Raw genomic sequence first — 24,813 nt, forward strand, 5'->3', positions numbered from 1 at the left:
TTAGCTTTGAAATAAATATGAAGTCAAGAAATGGTGATAAAACGCAGCCTGATTTATGGAGGGTTAACGAACACGTCCATGGACTGGGTCCTCCGGGGTGACTCGTGGAGCTAGGAGTATGGCTCCTATACTAAATTCTGATTGGTCATTTCGTAAACTTCATAATTAATGGATTAAAAAACTAAAAATAATTAAGCGCTAACAGAAAAGTAAGCCGACCCGTAATTGTCCAGGTTTATTAGTAAAAAAGCGGTTAAAGAACAATTGATGACTGACCGCATATAATTTGTTTCTTCGCCAAAGCAGATAGACGTTTTAATAAAATACCTCCCTTAACAAAATAATATCAGTCTTGCATGGGTTTTTGCCTTATGTTTTCGGTTTTAGTTAAGCATCGTTTGATGTTTATTTTTACTCGACTGCGGTTATTTTTAATCCCTTCATTTACATATTAATTGTAGCAGTCGTATTTGTGTTAGCCTTGTCAAATTACTCGTCAAAGAACTTAAAAGCTATGAAAAATCATAATCAGCCACAAGGTAATTTTATAAACATGAAAGATAAAGTTAATTCGTACGCGGTTTAATATCTAGCAGTTATAATCTGCCCGTGTGCAAAGTGTCCAAACCAAAGACAGTCACAAGATAAATATGTCAAATCCTAATGGGTCATTATGGAAAACTCACAGTTAAAACGTCAGAACTGATTGCTGCAAATTGTTCTCGGGTACGTTGAAGAGTACGATGCTTACATGGCTTGGCTTAACGTCAACTCACTGCATACAGGGAATTAAAGCTGATTATACCTGATTATGCAGATACGCAAGCACGTTTTAGGCACAGGGGGGGGGGGATACTCCCAGAATTTTAGGATAGGGGTGTGCCGCCTAGGTTCTTAAACCCTGACCCTATTTAAGGATAAAGAAAGCGAAAATTGATACCCTTTTTAAGGCCCAAGACCGAAAAATTACACCCTATTCAAGGGGAGGAGAAGCTTTCCGCGACGACCCAAATAACGGCTAACTGCGCACTGCAAGACACAAATCTTTATAAAATCGCTTTACTAATACCTGAACAGAAAATTCAGTTCCAAGATACCTTTTTTTCGTTTAGCTGGACGTTTATTTTATCTAATAGAATATAGGTACCCTATCTAAGGATCACACCGAGAACAAATTGCCAAAAGGAGCAAAAATGATACCCTATTTAAGGACCGAGAACCTCAAAAACCATACCCTATCGGGCGGCACATACCTATATAGGCCACATATGGGAGTACCCCCCCCCCCCCGGGGGTTTTAGGCGGGGTTTTACGTGAAGGCCGTTTTTCCAACGCTTAATATGGGTTTAACAGAATATCTCGTTCACGTTTCAAGGAATCCGAAAACGCTTCACTCATCCCATATATCTATGTTTTGAGGTATTTTGTAAACTTTGGGTGATTTTGGGGAATTTTGGAGAGGAGATAGTTTTTCTTAAAGGATTGATAAAATTTAGAGAAAATTATAACAAATATTGGAGATTTAAGGTAATTTTAAAATACCGGTATGTAGTTAAAAATTGATAGACGGACACCAGACAGTCCCACTGACAACCTGGAGTGCTCTTGCGTGGGGGTCAACTGTCTGGTGATGTTTAATTTTTTTTCTTCTTCAATCTCTTCTTTAAACCTCTTGAAATTAATTTCATTCAAATTCAGGAGGAACCCCACCTTAATATAGGGTATTTTATTATTTTTGTTGTGTTCTTGGGCTTCACTGCAGCTTCATCTTGCTGTGTCATTTAACTTTCCCTGTTCTTTAACTTCCCGTGTTTTTCAACTTCCTGTGTGTCTTCTGATACAAAGTAAACTTCAAACACGGTCTTCTTGTAGCTTGTCCAGCTGCCTTTCCAATGTATCAGTTTTCCTTTTAAATCAAACGATTCCCTGGCACCCAGCCAGCTATCATGCAGTAATACAACGTTTTAAGAAATCTGGCCCGGATACTGCCTCGTCATCTCACTGGTAATTCGTTAAACTTCCTGTGATGATAAAGCTGGTGCTTTTAAGAGCTGGCCTCTTGTAAAGGAAAGATGTCTAACTCCACTAGAAATTGACACAAAATTGCCTTCAAACACAGCCTTGTTGCAGCTTGCTCACGGTGATAGGCTGGTTTGAATTTATTCAGTTTAAACTATAATAGACGCCAAGCTGTCTGCTTATGTATCAGTTTCCTGTCAGGTAAAACAATTCCCTTATCAATATTTCAGTTCTCTCTATGTAAAATGCCACCAACCGGCTATCATGCAGCCTAGACACAGATACTGCTTCGGCGAGTTACTGGTGACACGTTACAAGAAAAGACTTTCTACCATGCCTTACGATGCTTTTATGAGCTAGACTGTCAAGGAAAGATGTCTAACTCCACTAGAAACAGCCAAACGCTTGAAGAATTCATTTGCTCGACAAATCCAGACAATAAGCCTGCAGTAATATTCCTTTCAGCTTTCAACTTCCTTTTTTCCATCATTGCTTCCATTGGTAACATTTTGATTCTGACTGCCCTTCAAAAGCCGTCGACTTCTCTCCATCCTCCATCGAAAGTTCTGCTGCGTTGTCTAGCTACATCAGATCTCTGTGTTGGCATCATTTTACAACCAATGGTCGCCATCCTGTTTGTCTCTGTTGCAAACGAAAATTGGACTCTGTGTGGCCCCATCTTAGGCATAAGCTTTCTGTTAGGTGTAGTTCTCTTCGGGGTGTCTCTGTTGACATTAACGGCAGTGAGTGTGGAAAGGCTTCTCGCTTTCTTGTTGGGGTTACGTTTTCGACAAATTGTAACTGTTAGGAGAACTGTTGCTGTTACAGTTTGTTTTTGGGTCATAAATTTCGCTATCGCCGCGTGGTGTTTTTGGAATTATTTTGTCTTTCTGTGGTACGGATGTGTGCTGATACTTACATGTGTATTAACCTCTACCTTCACTTACACCAAGATCTATGCCGATCTTCGCCGTCACCAAACAAGAGTGCAAGACCAATCTTCCCAAACACAACAAAACCAAGGGGAAGTTCCACTGAACATTGCTCGATACAGAAAGACCCTTTCTAGTTCACTGTGGATACAGTTTACATTACTGGCGTGTTACCTTCCGTATTGTGTTGTAACAGCATTAGCAACCTTCACCGGTTTAACGCCGCCTCTTGTCCTGGGCTGGAGGTTTACAACATCTGTTGTATTCCTAAACTCTTCTTTAAACCCTTTCCTTTATTGTTGGAAGATCGCAGAAGTAAGACAAGCGGTGAAAGACACAGTCAAACAACTGTTCTGTTGTTCGTCAAGTTAGATATCGCAACAATTGACACCGGGAATTCTTCCAAGTACAATTGTGTACGAGAAGAAGTATTTATCTAACCAACACGTTAAATATTTTTTCACCTTGGTAGCAACTCTGAAATAATACTTTACAGAGGAATAATTTGTGAAATATTGTCGCACTGGGATCAGGAACCCTCTTCAACCAGCAACAACAACAGCAAATGGTATTGCATTTGGTTGGCAAGTCTGGCCATGGGAAAAAGCTGACAACAATCCTCCATTGCGCGCGAGTAATCTACAACGATGATAAGTTTTATTTGGATCCCTTTTCCATGAAATAGTTTTAAATTACAATGATCGTCTGTGTATCAAGTGAGGAGACAGCTTTGTTCGTTTTGTTTTTTTGAAGAACTAGTAACATTGTATTATAAAGCGACTTGTAAAAGGGAACTAGTATACTAGTTAAATTCCGGAGAGAATCGACATTCTTGGGCTAAATGCTGCCATTATTCTCTATACTTTAGTAAATAAAACAAAGAAATGCAAATCAGCTTGCGTTAAATTTAACTGTATGTCACGTCGCAAAATTTCACTTAAAAATCGTTTTTTTGTTAAATGACTCATTAAGAATATGGAACTCTAGGTTACATCTGTAAGCAATAAATTTTATCATAGGCCAAATGTTTACTATTTCTGATATTCTTGGTTTTCTAGCAGCGAAACATATGTTAGAATTGAAATTTAAAAATGAGATAAAATCTGATAGAGGATGTTTTCATATTAGTAATATAAATGCTAATCAGACTATGTTAAAAGCAGATGATGGTTCAAAGAAAAAGTACACTTTTTAATAAGGACCCTTCATGACAGTAAGTTGACATGCAATACTAAGAGATCCCATGTTGAGAAAAGGTTTACCAATAAGATTAGAGATAACTCTGAGAAAGAATTACTGAACAGGAAATGTTCTAGTCGCCAGCCAATCATATTGTTGCTCTCTTCCAAAACACATCTCTAATTTAAAATATTTCTGTGAATAACTTTTCTCTCTATTTATTCAGGCTATTAGTTTTTTGTCATGATTTTCTACCTGCAAAAGCATGGAATAAATATGAACGGTTTTACTAAACGAAGCAGATGTTTTCCCGCTCTTTTTTCTACCTGTTAAACCAGCAGATGCCTCCAACATGTAAATACTACTTAATATTATAAGGGGCATACATATAAAAAGAAAAAGATGAAAGGCATTGTGTTTTAAAAGGGAATAATTCGACAAAAATTGAATGAGAACGTACTAGTTGAAACATTTGTTTTTTTGTTTAAAATCTAAAATTAAAAAACCCTTAGTTTTGAATTTTGCTTAATTAACCAAAACAACCAAAACCAAAATACGAAAAATACGGACGACTAAAAGTGCCTTCAGAGAAAACTATATATTGAATATTTGAAAAATATTTAAAGGTGCAACGCCACAGATAGCGTAAACTAAAGATTTGGCCAACATTTTTCCAACCTGTCTTTCCCAATTGGTCACAATCTTCACGAATCTTGACCATCTTTACCTTGTTACTCTTTGCTTTGTCATGATCATGAAACACTTTAGCAAGGTTCGCAAACGACATCATTTTATGCGTGTCTAATCTTTATCCGGTAATTTCTGTCACACAATATTAACATCATCTTGCTGCCTTTCCCTGTCACCATTTCTCAGAAAGCCCGCAGCATTGGCATCTACGCATGCGCGGTACCCTTCACAGTGATACGCCGAGAACATCCGGGATGTGAAGAACTGATTGGCAGTGCTGTGCTGAGGAAAGAAGTTACAACATATCTTGGACAACCCCTGACAAGCTTGTCGATGACAGCACTCGCAACAGCATAGGGTCAACTTATTGACGTCATCTTGTGTGAAAAACACACCGTCGGAAACATCAGAAGGATGCATATTAGTCAAACGATTTCCATCCATTCCGTCACTGACGCCTTGGTCCGGATCTCTTGGTGCGACAAGGAGAATTTCTCCTTCGCCTCCTTCACCGAATTCATCGCTTTGGTAATGAACCTTGAATCTGAAAATGCAACAAAGGGAACATTTCTAAAGGGGATAATTTAAAGACTATAATTATTCTGTACTTTGCATTGATATGTAAGACAGAGCTGTTCCATGAGACTACCGTGAAGTCAGTTCTTTAGTTATGGAGAAGAACCTAGAAAGAATAAATTTCCAAATCATACAATTCACGTATCAGCCGGCATGTCATGAAGACGGTAGTTCAGGGATGCCTCTTGCACGGTTCATGGGCGGAAAAATAACGAATCACGGACACAGATATCAGTTTTTATATTTATATAATTATATTTGAGATATTGCAAAATCACCCAAACGAAGAAAAAAAGTACAAACTTGTAATAACGCGGCTTTCCTCCGGCCTTTGGTCTCACAAACTTCTCCAAGAGATCGAAAGTAACATCTTGGCCGTCTTCACTTAGAAACGAACAGTTAAGCTTGGTACGAGCAAGCATCAGTGCATTCAAAAGGCTGTCTCCGTAGTATTGGTCGTCATTCTTATAACCACCATCAACAACAACAATCCTTCGTAGCCTTCTCTTCAACAGCGGTAAAATAGCAAGGTTTTCAATATGGCCTCCATCGCTAAGCAGCAGTATAGGTGGCGGCATTGGGCCAGTGTTTTCCTTGGAAAACATTTCTCTCACAAAATAGACGAAAGAAATGTGCACGATGAACCACCTGAAAAATAATATTGCACGAAAAACGCATTTCACTAAGAGAATGTTCTCTTGCACATGCTGACTCATGATCGGAATTGGACTAGATAGCGCATGAGGTGCTCTTGTCATATTACGTCAACAAGGGAGGTAATAGTGAAGAAATTATTCAATATGACACGAGCGTGGGACAAAGAAAAAATCTGAGTCACCGGCGGGAATCGAACCCATGGCCTCCCAGATACCGGTTGGGCGCTCTAACCAACTGAGCTACGAGAGACTCGTTGTGAGCTGGGCTATTTACTAGGTTGATATATGACACGCGTCCTGCATACTGCTAGGATCAGCAATGTCGAAATCATCGAATGTGTAGTAAATAATAAAGATAGTAAATTTCAAGCTCGGTGAGGTAATTTCAAGGGAGGTAATATGTTGCAAGTTGTGGCAACATGTTGCGCAAAGTAGACATGAGTTCAACTTTGTGCAATACGTTGTCGCAACTTGCAACAAGGGAGGTAATACGGGCAGCAACTTGCAGTGCAACATGTTGCAAGACAAGTTGAAAGAAAATATTGCCCGTATTGCGGGGCCTTGAACGGGGAAAAACCATATATGGCAACACGTTTGGAAACGCGTGCACACACAGTTGCAGATGACGAATTCAACTACGCGACCACGTGCTAAGGCAAAAAAAAAAACAGAACAACATTTTAATCTAGCCACTTTCCACTAAAGGTTCAAATAAGGCGTGACAGGTGGAAGACATGCTGTTTTCTCAGGCTGCATACTTTTAAGACCTTCATAGTGGATTCCCAATTTCTCAGAGAACCTCCAGGGGAAACTAAAATGGGTTCGAGAAATCGGGAGTGCGATAAATCAAAAGTTAAATTGCAGTGTTTGAAGCAAATCTAAGAGAAATGACTTTTTTCGCGTTATAGGGGTTCGAGAAATCGGAATTACACTAATTGTTTTTATTCTAACCCCTACCTGGCTATTTTCTCCCACCATCCTGGTTGTTCCGCTCCTGTGTCAATGAGAGCGATGAAGACCAGTACAAGATGTACAGCGAAGAAGATTATTACTCCTATTTTAACGTACGGTTCTGCATCATGGTAAAGGGCCGGTACAACTACTAATGGCAGACCACGCAGAACATACACAAGACACGGAAGGAATATCTGTGAAATTGCAAAATAGCAGCAGTTATCAGGCAGGGTACAAAAGTACAAAAATCTGGAAATAGGCCTTGTCACGGTTTTCGACGCCATCTTGACGAGTAGGCAAAGCGGGTAGAAATTACAGTGTTTGTATGGGAATCCGATGGCAAATATCTTTTACAAAAATTGAATTTTGGACAACTTATGAATTATAAAGTTAAGATACTAGGCAAAAGTTTTTATTTGCCGAGTTTGAAGGATGTAGCTGGGCTAGAAAGCGTTCAGTTACCTTTTTAATTTCTCATACACTTGTCTATAATTTTTCCCGCGAACAGCGTCAATCATGCGGAAAAAAATATAGGCAAATAATATATGACCGACACCTTCGGGACCGTGATTTAGTGTCCGTAATACAGAATGTCCGCAATAGCTGGAGTTATTTTCAGTAATTTTTATTTGCCGGGACTTAAACTCCGTCCGTAATAACGGGGTGTCCGTAATAGCGAGGTGTCCGCAAGGCGGGAGTTGACTGTACTAATTAATTACTAGTACACATTGCCTTCATATGCTTTGCTCCGAAAGGTTGTCTTTTTTAATAGGCCTTAACATACAGAGGACACGCAACCTGCTTGCCCCATGCTTCGCGCTCGCCTTTGAGAGGAAGGGAATGCCTAGGAAGTCTAGGGCGTGTTACCTACGTTCAGGAGGCCAACATACCCTCAATGTACATCCTTCCCTTTTCACCGATTTAACGTCGCTTATCATGGTGGCACCCATTTCGAGTCCAAGAATTGTATGAAGACGAGTTAGCCCTTTAACCGAACGATCATATTTGCCCATATGAGTCGAAAGCGCCGCCGCCGAGGTAGCCATAGCATCTGATAACTTTATATCCTCGGGCTCCAGTTTGCCTTTGAACTGTTCCTTGTCTGGGTCACGATCAATACGCTCTATTTCTGTGGGCGACATTGTCAAAAGTTCATAACTGTTCTGGGACGCCTCGCTTTTCTTCCAACGGTTAACCACAATGTTGGCCAAGTATTCAGGCTTCATGTTTTTTAGATCTGCTAGTGTCAGTGGTCTCGCCTCCTCTTCACCCGCTTTATTAGCCAGCGTCAGACATGTCCAGAGAGTGCACACATCGTGCAGCTCAATCCCGGAACATCCAGATAGTCCCAGGCCCTTGCGGTGATAAAACGCTCTCTGAAGCCTCCATCTGGAAAAGAACAGTCAATGTTTTACGTTCCATGTAAGGTATCTCCTACATAGTCGCTTTTCGAGCTCTATTTGCACTGATCGTAAAGAAAACATGTTTTCATTTTTGCAGATGATTGGCTGAAAGAGACAATACCCTTTCCATAAATGTAGCCTACGAGCAAGCTCATGTTTAAGTATGCACGCGCGAGTAGCGAAGCCGTATGAACGAGTCCTCTGCCCAAGAGTTCTCCTTGCTGGCCTTCTTCGCTGGCCGACTCGTCTACTCAGCCTTTATTCCCAAATTTTTCTGCTCGCAAGCAACAATGATTGGTTATATATATCCAGTCCCAGACTTTAAAGACAAAACTGGCAAATCCACTGTGTGTGCTATAATAAATCGAAAGGATGAATAGGACTGCACAGTTCTACACGCGTTCTGTCTCTTATCTAATGGTCTTTTTGACAAACGGTCTTTGACTGATCAATATACAAAACCTTTATTTACCTGTTATAAATGTGCACAAGTCTCTCATTCATTGCAGCCACTATAGGGACAATCCACAAGACAAAGCCGGAGGCGAAGAGAAACCAATTAAATAGCTTGTCGGAAAATGTGATGCCATTTCTAAGTTCTTGGCCCTCGTACACCTTCAATTGCGTCACATAAGAATAAAAGAAAATAATCAGGACATAGGATATTTTGCTTCGTAGCAGGGGAAGAACCAACCACACTATTACGCCAACAGGCACAACCAGGATCTCTGCCCACAAAGGGATTTTATAGAAGGAATCATGAATGCCAAACGGGATGACAGTGAGCGCCAGCAACGCACCAAACGTGTATTGGGTGAGACGAACGAAAAGCCTCTGAGGTGGAGAAAGACGTGTTAATCGAACAAGGACATAAAATGTGATAAACATGAGGAACAGAACAGCGAATAGTATAAAAGTGTAGATCCTATCAGTTCCCTGTCGAGCGAGGCAATGCGTTAGGATGGCCTGGACCTCAGACAACTCAGCATCAGTCATGTAACTAGATACTACCGCTGATGCTTCCGCCTCAGCATCGCAGTCCACTTTGTCACGTAGGTACTTTCCAAAAAGGAGGTCGATCATGAAGGCTACTGGGCATGCGTACGATCCCCATATGATCAATGGTTGCACGAAGGTGACCGTAATAATAAGGCAAGACAAAATAATTGTGTCGAAGATTCCTTGGAATGGCTTCTTCCAGTTGCAGACGTATCCTGTCCTATCTCTCATGTGGTCAAAGAACTCCTTGTGCCAATCTTTGCGGGCTTCCCCGTCGCTTCCTTGCTGTTTTTCCTCTCTGTATTTCCAGTCCAGGTAGGCTGTACCTGTATAACCACCCCCGGATACACAGCTCAAGTAATCTACCTCTACCTCACTCTCTAACAGTCTGCGCAAGACTCCAGAGCAGAATGCCGCTGACCGAATACCACCGCCAGAAAACGCCAAGCCAGTACTAGACATGGTCACTACAAATACGGAAAATGTATACTGCATTTAATTAAGGAGATTTATTTTATAATAAAAGAATACAAATGCCATACGAAGCCTCTAAATGAAGCCCTCTCAAGATCTCCTACGAAGTTTCATGACCTCAGAACAAATAACTGACATTTCACGATATATCAAGATCCAAAAAAGAAAATTTTTTGATCTTGAACCAAATTAGCCCCAGGAAATTACACAAAAAGCAGCTAAAATTGTCGAGGATAGCTCTGATTGTACCAACAAACGGCGAGCAACAGTCCGTATGCACGCCTGTCAAACAGTGTTTGATAGTCTCATAAACAAAACGATAGGGAGTTTGCGCAATATTTTCCTTTAACAGGAAGAAATTCTTGGCAAGGAATGTTCTTCCTGCTTTTCAGCAGCAGCAAAACTAATAACGCTTGCCACCTGCACTGTAAACAATATGACGAAATCTGTCTCTTACCAACACATCAGGAGTCATTTGAATAACAAATCAGCTGGGAAGCCGTAAACTTGTGCTCAATTTTTACACCAAATTAACTGGTTTCACCTGGTCTAGGAAGAAAATACATTAATGGCTTTGTATATAATTTTTGGGTGTACTTTGTTTTGGTTTAGTTTCTGTGTTCCTGTAATTTGCGACATACATCTACAAAAGTGTAAAACCTTTCAAATTCCCACTTATTCTATTCATAAACTATCGAACTCTCTTTTGCCCATCGAACTGATCAGCATGAACTAAGTAAATGGTCATTCGTCCGATACAAAACAAGCATAAGGTGGCTTCGCACATCAAATGTAATATTCCAATCCCACGGAAAACTGTTTCAGTACCTAAGGCTTTTGAAAGAAGCAAGTCAAATGAAAATCTACTTACCCATTCACACTGGAGGTTGGAAGCGGTTTACCGGTGATCTTATACGTGCAGCCTTTTCGCGCATACCTAGTTTCGAACTGAGGCAAGCTAGCGTGTCATATTTCAACTTTTGACGTATGAATTTTTTATCTCCGACTTTCGCAAATACTGCTTCGTTATCTTTAGCACGTACTTGATGGTATGTTCTGTGTTCCTTCTCCAGCTGTTAATTTATAGATTCTTCTCTTCTTCTCTTATCTTGAGGTATCCACATGAGAAAATTAAATTGTTGCACAATGCTATAAAGCAGCCTTGAAAATACTGTAAAATTCCAAAAATACGCCTTGGGCTTATAGTTGTTCAACGCGCCTATCAGATGGGCTTATTTTTGGGGAGGGTTTGTATACGGTGGGCTTATTTTCGGATGGAAATTTGCATTTCAAAAACCCTTGAGTTTCTACTAGTCTTACAGGATGCTGTGTTTAAGCATGTTTTGATGCATAACAAGAATACTGCATGGTGAAACACTTTAAACACAGCGATAAGAAACCCAAAACAAGACATACAAATAAAAACGTAACAGGTCTCTATATTCCATAACGACGTAAATTTGGGGTGACTGACGTCGACCAAATGACCTTTCCATTCCCCATTACAGCTGAGTGGAATCACCCAATCAGAATTAATGCTTTATTGTCGGTCCAATATTTTCACAGTAAGGTTTTAGAACACGGCTGTAAAAGAAATGATTCATTGCTTATTCTCTTTTCCTCGATGGTTCTGGGACGGATGTAATAGGGGACGGCGGGTTGGTCGCGATGTTCTTTTGAGAAACGCATTTAAACTGAAGAAATCTTACTATATCAACGAAAACATAAATTGATAAATTGACAATTTTTTCTAAGAGAACTCATTATCTGCTTAACACTACTTTAATACTTCTGTATTCTAAGCAGGCTGCTGTTTGGCTGCAGCCTAACCCCTTTATCCCTACTTTTGTCAAGGAGGGGCCAAATTTCGATGCTCCACTTGATCTATGCAAACGGCTTGCGATAAACTCTTAAACAACTGAGGTTCAATTTTTTTTCTATCAAAAGGTGCGAGTATTGCAACTGTATTTTGGAAGCTATTTAAATTCGGAGATAAGAAATTTACACGTCAAAAGGTGAAATATGAGACTCAAGCTTGCCTCGATTTGAACGCAGGTTTCTTTCAAAAGACAACACTCATAACACATTGGAAAACCGCTTGTTACCTCCAGTGTAGTTAGGTAAGTCTTTGATAGATTTTCTATTTAAATGCCTCTTCTTTGAGGAAAACGTAATGTATTTTAACAGTTTACCTGAGATACAATATTATTTTTTCATGTGTGGGGCCACCTTATCCTCGTTTGTATATGAAAGTGTTAAAGTGTTGTTAAAGGCGGTTACGCACTAAGCTTCGAGATATAGCTATTTTTTAAGCATGCCACTGAAACAGAGAAAGCAGGGGCGTAGCCAGCTTCCTGAATTGTTGTAGGCCTGGCCGCTTCTAGAGGGAGAGGGGGGGGGGGGGGGCTCGGGGTTATGCTCCAGATAAAGGCCCTCAAAAGTGCAATCCGGCAGCACCTAAATTTTGGCCTTTCATTGCCGAGAATGGTCCGGCAATTTTCACTCATTGTTAAATATATAAACGCACTTGTCTTAAACGACACATATCTATCACTTTGTAAAATAAAGTTCTCGAGTACGAGTATAATGTGCCAATTTAACAATATATCCTTCCAGACGTTTCAAGCTTAGCCCTTTATAAGTGGAAGTCAAGTTGCTGTTTCGTTGAGAAATTTGCTAAGGCCACGAAAAAAGATTTAAAGTTCCAATGCAAGCTGCGCGCGAGATGAGCGCGCGACGACTTACATTCAGTCAGCGCGGCTGACTTGTTCACAGATTAAAGATGAGTCGCTTTTCCTGAGGTTTTCGTTGTTTGTTCCCATCGCACAACATGATGCTACGGACTTGTACATCTTGAATAGTGTGGCCATTTGTATTGAAATGCTTTGCGACAGGAAAGCCTGGCAGGTTTTTCTCGATGCTGCGCTCAACGAAACGTTGCTGTAGCGTGTGGCCAGTTTTGGCGATGTAGATCGCAGAACAACGGCGGTAGGAGATGCCATACACTAAGCTGGTTGTTTCGCAGGTGAAAGCATCCTTGATAACGATAAAGCATTTGGGATCCTGCAGGGCGGGGTCAAGAGAATTTGATGACAGGTGCGGCAGCGAGCGTGCGTGCATGGAAAAGTTCCCACGTTAAGACCAGACTGGCTACTGTCGGTGGTGTGAACTATGACGTCGTGCTATTAAAAAAGCTCGAAACGTTTGGAACGCTATTTTGTTAAATTGGCACTTTATACTCGAAGACGAGAACTTTATTTTTTACCTTTTTATGCTTTAAAGTACAAGTGTCACGCAGCCAACGATTTTTACTTGCTAGAGGAGACTTGATTAATCGAGAAAGGGTAGTTGCGATATTTATAATGCATATTGCTTTCTATTTCATATTGAAAGTGCTTCAGCCACAATTACTCTCTCAGGATAGTACATTCTAAAAATACGAGTGGGCTAAAAAATTTGTAGGCCCGGGCCTACGGGCCTATAGGCTAGATACGCCCCTGGAAAGCAAATATTTTAAATGAACTGAACATGTTTGATATGACGATAGGCTTGAACCATTTACTCAGTTTCATGTCGATAGGAAAAAAGACCGGAGCAATAACCTATGAATAGAATTTGTGGGAATTTTAAATGTTAAATATACATTAAATGGATCTTAAAATGAGCAGTTATAAAATTACTCAATGAACTTGCCCATTACCTCGATAAGCTTAGATATTTGTTTCGCAAATTATAAGAAGAACGATGGTCAATCTTGGCTAACTGAATTTGTTTGAAGTTTGCTAAACTAAAACAAACGCCCAAAACTACAAACACACAGAAAAAAAAATTGATATCGTCTTTAAAGACCAGGCAAAGCCATTTAATTTGGTTTAAAAATTGAGCACAAGGTGAAAACTTCCCAGTTGTTTATATAAATTATTAAAGCACTTATGTGTTGGTGACCGACCGCAGACTTCGAAATATTGTTTATATAGAGCAGGTGGCGGCAAACGTCATTGGTTTAGGAAGAACATTCCTTGCTAAGAAATTTGCTCCCTTGCAAACTGCACTCGATCTTGCGCAAGCTCCGCGTCGTTCTAATGTAGCCGAACAGTTGAACGAAATGGCAAAACGCACACATATGGACGGAGAGCTTGCCCTGTAGAATCAACATCGATCAGAACTCTCCTTAACAATTTTTTACTCTCCTTAACTATTTAGAACAACAACAACAGCCATTACAATTGGTCATTTTATGTTGCCAGGAAAAGAAAATAGAAATAATTACAGCATAAATTAAAATAACATGTATATAAGAAAACTAAACTACTCAGAATAGTAATAACTAAACCAGTCGAGTAGTAACAAAGTTAAAGCGCTCAGACTAGGTTGTACATGTAATTACTAAGATACTGAGGGAGATAGAAAACAGACTTTAAGATACAACAAGGAAATGAAAATAGAAATTGAAAAGTTAAAGAAATATTCGTGTTTTTATATTGGCCATTGGCTGCCTGGTTTCTTATCAAACTGCCTTCAAACCGTTTTCAAAGTTTCCAGGGAAAGGATACACTCGGATCTCCCAATAAGATCGCGTGTGGCGCTTATTAGATCGCTCCTTCTAAGCTTTAACGTAACCCCCCCCCCCCCCCCCAGTGGGGAGCATCATATAACCACGAGTAACGGCATTTTAATAGTATATACCACACAAGTGAATAGTGCTTTTCGCGCGCACTGATTGGTTAACTCGGAGGCGATTAGCAAAGTACTATTCACCTCCGAGCAGCTTAAGAGAAACAAACTGCCTTCGCGCGTCGCTTTGTTTACCGAAAGTGATGTTAATGTCCAATAGTTATTCAACTTGTGTGGTATATACTAAAACAAGTATTCACCTCAGTGTCGGTCTTGCCTTAATAAACCTGAGGTGGTGAATATTGACCTCGCCGCTTCGCGGCTCGGTAAATGTCCACCACTATTCACCTCCACTTCGGTGAATAATTGTTAAATATTTCTTGCTATATAATAAATCTCCTTATTTCAGTATTCATTTTCATTAATTTTATAGTGACAATGACCCGCACTGGCTTGGCCTTTTCTGGCGGTGGTATTCGGTCAGCGGCATTCTGCTCTGGAGTCTTGCGTAGACTGCTAGAAAGTGAAGTAGAGGTGGATTACTTGAGCTGTGTGTCAGGGGGTGGTTACACAGGCACAGCCTACCTGGACTGGAAATACAGAGAGGAAAGACGGAAAGGTGGCGATGGGGAAGCCCGAAGAGATTGGCACAAGGAGTTCTTTGACCACATGAGAGATAGGACAGGATACGTCTGCAACTGGAAGAAGCCATTCCAAGGAATCTTCGACACAGTAATTTTGTCTTGCCTTGTTATTGCGGTCGCCTTCGTGCAACCATTGATCATATGGGGATCGTATGCATGCCCAATAGCCTTCATGATCGACCTACTATTCGGAAAGTACCTACGTGACAAAGTGAACTGCGATGCTGAGACTAATGCGTCAGCGGCAGCATCCGCTAACATGACTGATGCTGCGTTGTCTGATATCCAGGCCATCCGAAGACATTGCCTCGCTCGACAGGGAACTGACAAGATTTACACCGTCATACTATTCGCTGTTCTGTTCCTCTTATTTATCTCATTTAATTTTCTTAATCGATTAAACCGGCTTTCTCCACTTCAGAGTTTTTTCGTCCGCCTTAGTCAGTACACGTTTGGTGCGTTTCTGCTTCTCACTTCCATTCCGTTTAGCATTCATGACTTCTACAATAATATCCCGCTCTGGGCAAAGATCCTGCTCGTGCCTTTGTGCATAATAGTGTGGTTGGTTCTTCCCCTGCTACGAAGCAAAACATCCTATGTTATGATTATTTTCTTTTACTCTTATGTTACTCACTGGAAGGTGTACGAGGGAAAAGAAATTGCAATTGGTATCATGTTTTCTTACAAGCTATTTCATCGGTTGCTTTTCGCATCCGGCTTTGTCTTGTGGATTGTCCCTATAGTGGCTGCATTGCATGAGAGACTTGTTCACATCTATAACAGGTTAGTAAAGGTTTCCTATACTGATGGGCCAAATACAGTTTCTTCAAAAGACCATTATATAAGAGAAAGAACGCAGAAAGAACGCCAAACAGCTGTGTAGCCCTTTTCGATATGTTTTTAGCACACACTGTAGCTATGTTTTTAGCACACACTGTAGCTATGTCAGTTTTCCTTCTAGGTTTAGAATTGTATATACAAGTATAAAATCATGGCAGACTACAAGTAGGCCAAAGCCTTGAAATACACGAGGTGTAAACGAGGCGGCGAGCGACGTGGGTGGGCGATGAGAAGTCTGGGGCGGACGACTTCTTCTTGCGGCTTCGCCACTCGCGCGCGTATTCCCTTAACGTGAGCGTGTTCGCAGGCTACAATCATGACAAATTTACTGTCTCTTTCAGTCAAACATCTGTTGTTAGAACAACAAATGTTTCAACCTGTTGTACGGAATAGAGCCTTGGACTTTCAACATGTTGAATGGCATATTTCAACATTCAACATCACACCATACACTAATCAACCTTTGTTAAACAGCAGTAGCAACATTTGCAGTTGTTGCACAACAAATGTTGAACCCTGCATCATTGGCTTAAATAGATTAAATAAATCTTTTTTCCAATAATTTTACTCTCGGCTTAAGACATTGTAACTAGCTATTTTTAATTTTTTTTAATTATTTTTATTATCTTTTTTCTTACACTAGTTCCCATTGTTTTTATAATGTAATTTAATTATTGTCATGCGCTTTTTACATGAGCCTCTGTCTCGGATAGAGAGGGCAACCTCATCCCGCGCCATGACATTAATTGATTGATTGATTTATTGACTGATTGATTGACTGATTGATTGATTGATTGATTGATTGATTGATTGATTCATTCATTCATTCATTGGTTGATTGATAGGAAGTTATTGCGTACGCTCTTTGGCCCCGTCACGCATTCGTCTCCCAATAACCTTACCTCATGAGCATAGTTACTTACCTCAAAACATCGACCTTTCTTTTTGCAGATGGAGACTTCAGAGAGCGTTTTATCACCGCGAGGGAGTGGGACCAAAAGGATGTGCAGGGATCGGGTTACAGGACACCTTTGCTCTGTGGACATGTCTATCGTCGACAAACCAAGGGATTCCAGAGGAGGAGAAACCCTTGACACTTGCAGATCTGAAAGGCATGAAGCCTGAATACTTGGCCAACATTGTGGTCAATCGCTGGAAGAAAAGCAAATTGTCCCAGCACAGCTATGAGCTTCTGACAATGTCTCCTACAGGAATTGAGCGTATAGATCGCGACCCAAACAACAAACAGTTTAAAGGCAAACTGGAACCGGAGGATGTGAAGTTATCAGATGCTATGGCCACCTCGGCGGCGGCGCTTTCTACTCACATGGGCAAATATGATTACACGGTTAAAGGGCTGACTCGTCTCCATACGATTCTTGGACTCGAAATGGGTGCCACCACGATAAGCGACATTAAATCAGTGAGAAGGGAAAGTTGCACATTGAGGGTATGTTAGCCTGCTTAACGTATGTAATACGCACTAGTTCTTCCCACGGGCGAGCGGGTTGCGTGTCCATTAAATGTTATTCGGTAATTAACGCCATGAAATTTCGTGCCAAATCCGGTTAGCGAAAATGGAAAGACAGGTCGACATTTGGTCCTACACAGAGCTTTTAACATTAATAAAGTTTTAACAAGCCAAGCTCTATCAAAGAGAGAGTACAACTTTTCCTGGAAATACTTTACTTGCAGGATTGTATTTTTGCTGCCGGGGTTAGATGCTAAAAGGACGTGCCTAGAACATGGACATAGTTACTTTGTATTTAGATTTATCGGTCCATATATATTAAAGATGCAAAAGAGACCTTACTTATTGTCATACATTAGGAAATATGTTCAGCTCTAGACAGCATTTAGTCCACAAAACCCTCATATGCTTTGCTTCCAGCTCTAAGCTGTTTTCGTTTTAATTTCTAGAGTAATTGGTACCCAGCCTGATAATTCTAAGTTGTTCCATGATTAATCATTCTATTTCTTTTAATTGCTAATTCACAGATATTCCTTCCATGTGTTGTGGATGTTCTGCGTTGTCTGCCATTAATAGTTGTACCGGCCCTTTACCATGGTTCAGAACCATCCGTTAAAATAGGAGTAATAATCTTCTTCGCTGTACATCTTGTACTGGTCTTCATCGCCCTCATTGACACAGGAGCGGAACAACCAGGATTGTTGGAGAAAGTAGCCAGGTAAGGGTAAAATAAAAACAGTTACTGTAATCACGATTTCTCGCGCCCTCGAGTTTTCGAACCTGCTGATAATTTGAAAAAAAAACAGTTTCCCTTGGATTTGCTTCAATAAGTCCCCAGGGGGGGGGGGGGGGTACTTGCAGTATACATGACGGGGGAGTCCGACGGAGCTTTATATTGCGAACCCAAAAAAATCCCTGACATCGAAATTTTCTACCCCAAAAAGTACAAGACCTAGCACCTCTATACTAATTTATTCAATAAAACAGACTTTAAGATCTAAAAAAATATATGACAGATTTCTTGACCCAAAAAAATACCGAGGGTGTAAATTTTCAACCGAAAAAATACGTCGGACCTCCCCGTCATGTATACTGCAAGTACCCCCCCCTTCCCTGGGAATAAGTCAAACACTGCAATTCTTCCTCCGATTTCTCGAATCAATATTCGTTTTTCTTGGAGGTTTGAGAAATAGGGACTTCACTCTGAAGCACTAAAAAGAATGCAGATTGTGAAGCAACATCTCTTGTACCTGTCACGCCCTCAGTCCCTCCCCTGCTCGAGAGCAACTTCGTTCCCAGGGTACCTTAGTCTAATCCCTGAACTCTTCTTTCCCGTCCTATGTAGGGGTTTAATCCCGCCTGCGTCCAACCTCTATAGGGCGGGGGAAGGAAAGTTCAGGGACTGGACTACGGGTTGGCTGAACGAGCAGATTTGCACCGAAAAATTTCACACTGATGAAGAAAAACGACCCGAGCACTAAACTATCGAGTTCAATCCTAATCATGAGTCAACATGCGTTACTGTTGCTGTATTTTTATTTCAGATGGTTCATAGTGCACATTTCTTTCGTCTATTTTGTGAGAGAAATGTTTTCCAAGGAAAACACTGGCCCAATGCCGCCACCTATACTGCTTCTTAGCGATGGAGGCCATATTGAAAACCTTGCTATTTTACCGTTGTTAAAGAGAAGGCTACGAAGGATTGTTGTTGTTGATGGTGGTTATAAGAATGACGACCAATACTACGGAGACAGCCTTTTGAATGCACTGATGCTTGCTCGTACCAAGCTTAACTGTTCGTTTCTAAGTGAAGACGGCCAAGACGTTATTTCTGACCTCTTGGAGACGTTTGTGAGAGCAAAGACAGGAGGAAAGCCGCATTATTATAAGTTTGTAGTTCTTTTCTTCGCTTGGGTGATTTTACAGTCTTTATAACGTCTCAAGTATAATTAATTATTTAAACTAGTAGTAATTGGCAATTAGGGGAGTGCGTTCGGTAGCGTGGGGTGATAGGGGAGGGGGGCAGGGAAAGCTGGAGGCAAGGGGTGGGAAGTAGAATATTATATTTTCATATTTTCTTAATATTTGAGGTCTCTTTGTCATGTGCAAACTACAATGAAAAGTCCATGCAGAAAAGGTGACATTGCCAAGCTGATGAAAACTGATCTGCTTGTACCAACCCATCTTTCTAAACCATAAGAGAAGAATTTAAAGCCTTCTGATATTTGTGCCAAGCGAAGTCGCTAAAAATCTTTAATGAATCCAAATAAAGTACAATGTATATTACCCTGGAAAATGTTCGTATAGTTTAATATTTGTAATATATAATAACAGTAACAAAAGGCTACTGAACTGAAATGTAGACATTCCAAACATTTTCGGATACCAGTCCATTAGTAACAACTTTTTGTTTCCTTACAATCATAAAATACAATAGAGTTTAAATATAAAATGGCTCAACAACTTCGAACAGTCTGCATTCAGCTTGTCAATGCTTTAATAGTGGCCGAAGGGAATATATTGGTATATTATAGAGTCTCACAAGTCTGTACACAAGGAGAAGTTGAATCGGTTGAGGTAAGCAGCTGAGTTGACACATCACAACTCGGTGTTATCACCGGGGGCGAATCGCAGCGTCTGTTTCCAAGAAAAATTTGCCACTGATGCTCTGAATAATATTGATACAACTCCCGCGGGTACAACTTCACGCCTACGTTGGAGAAAACTGCGAAAAATATTCGAAATATGCGAAGGAAAGAACGAAGAAAGCACGCACGAAAGCACATTCGAAAGTACAAGGATTGCCAGCTCTGAGCCTGTTATCCTTTCATCGCTGTTGTTGCGTTTTTGCGAGAAACAAAAATAAACTTACCATTTCCCGTCGCGTCGCTGCGAAGATCTGCGAAGAAACTCATATAATTTTTCACGAACGGCCACTATTTTAACGACGTTCGGTGGCGGAATAAAACTATACTTCTCTGGATAAAACTCTGTTATGCTTTCCATGTCATTTTCGGTATTATTTTAACTTCGGATACACGTTTCGAGCAAAACAGGTTTGTGCGAATCCAAAATGGACGCCATATTGAAAGCACATGGCACATGGCATGGAGATGACGTCATTCGCCCCTGAAAAAATTTCTGGGGCGGCCAAATTGATGACCATACAAAGATAGCCCAAAAAACTCGAATAAAAACGGAATTAGGCAGCGTTCTCCTTCGTCGAACGCAATAAGAAAATGAAAGTAATATTAGGGGGTAGGGTATGTATGAGGTTCCTGGAACTGTCGCACCTCTCTTCAGATAATACACTTTTATGAGACTTATTTCAAGTACATGCTTTGGGTTTGGAGATAGGGTGATTAGGATGGAATATACAGTTGAACCCCGGTAACTCGAACTCTGAGGGGAAATGAAAAACAGTTCGAGTTAGCGGGGTCGATTGAATATTTAATTTGCCTAGTTAATAATTGATAGTTTACACTGATTTTTCAGCTTTTCAGTAGACAGTGCAAATTAAACTTATCTCGTCAGAAACTCTAACAGGATCATAAATTCTTATGATACGAGGGGAAAATGGCTTCAAATACGTGATCTGTTCGTTGCACTAATCAATGGGCATAAGTGGGGAGTTGCAGGAACCGAAATTCGAGTTATCGGGGCAAATTTGACCCAAATTTTGATCAAGGGAAACGAAATTTAGTTCGAGTTAGCGGGGTTTTCGAGTTATCCGAGTTCGAGTTAACCGAGTAAAAATGACTGAAAAGTGAGTTCAAATCCAAGGGAAATGGTAGTTTGTTCGAGTTAGTGGGGTTGTTCGAGTTATCCGAGTTCGAGTTACCGGGGTTCTACTGTACAAGGAATGCCCAAATGGACCCCAAGAAATTAAAGGTTGCCACGCCCGTTAACGGGAAGTATCCTTGTGGCTAAGTGGAGTCTATTTACCATCACGAGTAAATATCAACTAAGGAAGTTATCCACTTATAGAAAGTATCAGGGTTAAACTCTGTGTACAGGCACTCAACCCGGCTTCAACTTCAACTTCTTCTTGACACAATTCTGTTTTCTATGTTTCCATGCAATGAGCCAGTGGAAAATTGTGGAAACGCAAATTACTTTTTTTGCACTTTTTGACCCCATTCGTTGAAAAATGTCCGGGTAAAACGCAAAAAAATTCAACACCAAAAATACATGTACAGGCAGCAGCAATTTCATGTAGAAAGCTGGAGAAGAAAACATACACGTTTCCTTTGCTTGCCAACAAGCTTAAATGTTCTCCGATACAACTGCAAAGTATACATGAATTCATTAAATAATTAATTAACTAAATAAATTATTCTGTTTGTAGATGCTCCCTTTTTTGCTTTTTGAGATTCAAGGTTCGTTACCAAAGCGATGATTTCGGTGAAGAAGGCGAAGGAGAAATTCTACTTATCGTACCAAGAGATCCGCAACGCCACGGTGGCGTCGGTGACAGAATGGATGGAAATCGTTCGACCAATGTACATCCTTTCGATGCACCCGACGGCGTGTTTTTCACTCAAGATGAAGTCAATAACTTGACTCTCTGCTGCTGTGAGTGTTGTCATCGAAAAGCTTGTCAGGGGTTGTCCGAGATATGTTGTAACGTCTTTCCACAGCACAGCACTGCCAATCAGTTCTTCACATCCCGGATGTTCTCGGCGTATCACTGTGAAGGGTACCGCGCATGCGTAGATGCCAATGCTGTTGGCTTTATAAAAGATGGTGAAAGAGAAGAGGAGCAAAATTATTATGTTGATATTAATGTGTGACAGAAATAACCGTAGAAAGAGTGTACGCGCATCATGTGATGTCGCCTGTGAACCTTGCCAAGTGTTTCATAACAGTGCAAAAAGAAAGAAGGAGGTCAAGATTCGGAAAACGAGTTGAGAAAATTGGGCCAACTTTCCAATACACCCTATTAATGACGGTGCACCTTTAAATATTTCTCAAATATTTATCTAGTCAGTTCTCTGAAAGTACTTTAAAGGGACTGTGTCATGTCTGAGTTAAGTTTATTTTATAACGTTTGGCTTAATACTCGCTGTGAAACTTAATATTTGTAAAGAAATTACTTCTATGGATCTAAACGACAAAACCATAGCTTTATTACAACCAAATGTGTCTCCCGGGCGAACAAATGTTATCAACATCAAATTAATGTTCTTCAACTTTGTTTTAATAATAATAATTTTGACATGTGTGCCGCTCAGAGGTAATATTTACATGAGGCGTCACCTGGTTCGTAAAACATCTGTCTCGTTCATTTAAACAGTTCACATTTATCCTTCGCTTTTACAGTTAAAACATCATCACTATCAACTAATAGCCTGAACAAGCAGAGGGAAAATTATTAACCGAAATGGTTTGAGCTAAATTTATAAATGTGTTTTGGAAGAGAGCGTCAATGTGACCCAATGTGATTGGCTGGCGACTAGAACATGTACACTTCCAGTTCGGTTTTTCCTTTTCAGAATTCAATTCAGAGAAGGACTATATATCTCGTATTCTACTGGAACACCCTTTCTCAAACTGGGATTTCTTAGTATTGCATGTCAATTTGCTGTCAATATCTACGTTATTGCCTGACATCTGCTCTTAACATAACCTGATTATCTTTTGTATAACATGAAAACATCCTCTACCTGTTTTTAGGTGTTTTATTTCGTTTTAAAATTTCAATTCTAGCATATGTTTCTGTTATTAAAAAAGCCAAGAAATAGGAAGTCTTTGTCATGTGGTATTAATTGTTCACAAGCAACAATCTTTAGCCTAGGGTTCCACATTTTCGGTGCCAGTCATTTAACAAAATATACAGTTTTATTTTTAAGTTAAATTTTCGGACGTCACATACAGTTAAACTTTATGTAAACTGATTCAGTTTCACTTCTTCATTTTATTTTAGTAAAGGATAATGCCAGAATTTTACCCAAGAGTGTTCATTCCTTCCGGCTTTCATTTGGTATACTAGCTCCCTTTTACAAGTCACGGCTTTATAATACCAGATAAACAATTCTTCAAAAAACACATACAACGAACAACCCTCTTTCCTTACTTACACAGACGATCATTGCAATTAAATATTTCATGGAAAAGGAATCCAAACTTATCGCCACTACAGATTACTCGCGTGCAATGGAGGATCGTTGTTAGTTGCTAGCTGTTTCCCATGGCCAGACTCCCCAACCGTTTGGTAGGTTTGGTAGTTTCGTTTTTGCTGCTGGTTAAAGTGCGCACCTGACCCAAGAGCGACAGTATTTCACAAATTATTCCTCTGTAAAGTATTATTTCAGAGTTGCTGCCGAAGTGGGAAAATATTCATTGTGTCGATCAGTTTATAACTTTTTTATACACAGTTTTACTTGGAAGATCTACCGGTGTCAATTGTTGCGAAATCTAACTTGACGAACAACAGAACAGTTGTTTGACTGTGTCTTTCACCGCTTTTCTCACTTCTGGGATCTTCCAACAATAAAGGAAAGGGTTTAATGACGAGTTTAAGCCCAGGACAAAAGGCGGCGTTAAACCAGTGAAGGTTGCTAATGCTGTTACAACACAATACGGAAGATAACACGCCAGTAATGTAAACTGTAGCCACAGCGAGCTAGAAAGAGTCTTTCTGTATCGAGCAATGTTCAGTGGTGTTTTCCCTTGGTTTTGTTGTGTTTGGGAAGATTGGTCAGGCACTCTTGTTTGGTGACGGCGAAGTTCGGCATAGATCTTGGTGTACTGAGGAGAAGGTAGCAGTCAATACACATGTCAGTATCAGCACACATCCGTACCAGAGAAAGACAAAATAATTCCAAAAACACCACGCAGCGATAGCAAAATTTATGACCCAAAAACAAACTGCAACAGCAAGAGTTTTCCTTAAAGTTACAACTTGTCGAAAACGCAACCCCAACAACAAAGCGAGAAGCCTTTCCACACTCACTGCCGTTAATGTCAACAGAGACACCCCGAAGAGAACTACACCTAACAGAAAGCTTATACCTAAGATAGGGCCACACAGAGTGTAATTTTCGTTTGCAACAGAAACAAACAGGATGGCGACCAGTGGTTGTAAAATGATGCCAACACAGAGATCTGATGTAGCTAGACAACGTAGCAGAACTTTCGATGGAGGATGAAGAGAAGGCGGCTTTTGAAGGGCAGTCAGAATCAAAATGTTACCAATGGAAGCAATGATGGAAAAAAGGAAGTTGAAAGCTGAAAGGAATATTATTGCAGGCTTATTGTCTGGATTTGTCGAGCAAGTGAATTCTTCGAACGTTTTCTTCATTTCTAGAGAAGTTGGACATCTTTCCTTGACAGTCTAGCTCGTAAAAGCATCGTCAGCTG

General features: G+C 40.3%; 2 protein-coding genes across 2 annotated transcripts; one reads left to right on the forward strand and one right to left on the reverse strand.

Moving 5' to 3' along the window:
• Positions 1–4,955: 4,955 nt before the first annotated feature.
• On the reverse strand, positions 4,956–9,903 carry LOC144647580 (uncharacterized). The gene is made up of 5 exons (XM_078507368.1): positions 8,882–9,903; positions 7,897–8,395; positions 7,010–7,200; positions 5,700–6,044; positions 4,956–5,364 (listed from the first exon to the last, which is right to left on the reverse strand). Exons 1-5 carry the CDS (start codon positions 9,901–9,903, stop codon positions 4,956–4,958), a joined length of 2,466 nt encoding a protein of 821 aa, XP_078363494.1.
• A 2,054-nt stretch (positions 9,904–11,957) lies between these two features.
• LOC144647200 (uncharacterized) lies at positions 11,958–19,690 on the forward strand. Its single transcript, XM_078506966.1, has 5 exons — positions 11,958–12,002; positions 14,930–15,923; positions 16,932–17,430; positions 17,979–18,169; positions 18,996–19,690. Exons 2-5 carry the CDS (start codon positions 14,935–14,937, stop codon positions 19,384–19,386), a joined length of 2,070 nt encoding a protein of 689 aa, XP_078363092.1. The 5' UTR covers positions 11,958–12,002; positions 14,930–14,934; the 3' UTR covers positions 19,387–19,690.
• Positions 19,691–24,813: the final 5,123 nt, after the last annotated feature.

This window comes from Oculina patagonica, chromosome 3, assembly GCF_052425735.1.
Source record: "Oculina patagonica isolate OP01 chromosome 3, crgOcupat, whole genome shotgun sequence".
Taxonomy (NCBI): domain Eukaryota; kingdom Metazoa; phylum Cnidaria; class Anthozoa; order Scleractinia; family Oculinidae; genus Oculina; species Oculina patagonica.

Excerpts from the sequence above, each read along its gene's own strand:
- LOC144647580 (XM_078507368.1), bottom strand. The coding sequence starts at position 9,903 with ATGCAGTATACATTTTCCGTATTTGTAGTGACCATGTCTAGTACTGGC. Across the intron at positions 8,396-8,881 it reads CTTGTGCACATTTATAACAG|ATGGAGGCTTCAGAGAGCGT; the intron begins GTAAATAAAGGT and ends GTTCTTTTCCAG. Across the intron at positions 6,045-7,009 it reads TGGTGGGAGAAAATAGCCAG|GTGGTTCATCGTGCACATTT; the intron begins GTAGGGGTTAGA and ends ATTATTTTTCAG.
- LOC144647200 (XM_078506966.1), top strand. The coding sequence starts at position 14,935 with ATGACCCGCACTGGCTTGGCCTTTTCTGGCGGTGGTATTCGGTCAGCG. Across the intron at positions 15,924-16,931 it reads CTTGTTCACATCTATAACAG|ATGGAGACTTCAGAGAGCGT; the intron begins GTTAGTAAAGGT and ends TTCTTTTTGCAG. Across the intron at positions 18,170-18,995 it reads TTGTTGGAGAAAGTAGCCAG|ATGGTTCATAGTGCACATTT; the intron begins GTAAGGGTAAAA and ends TTTTTATTTCAG.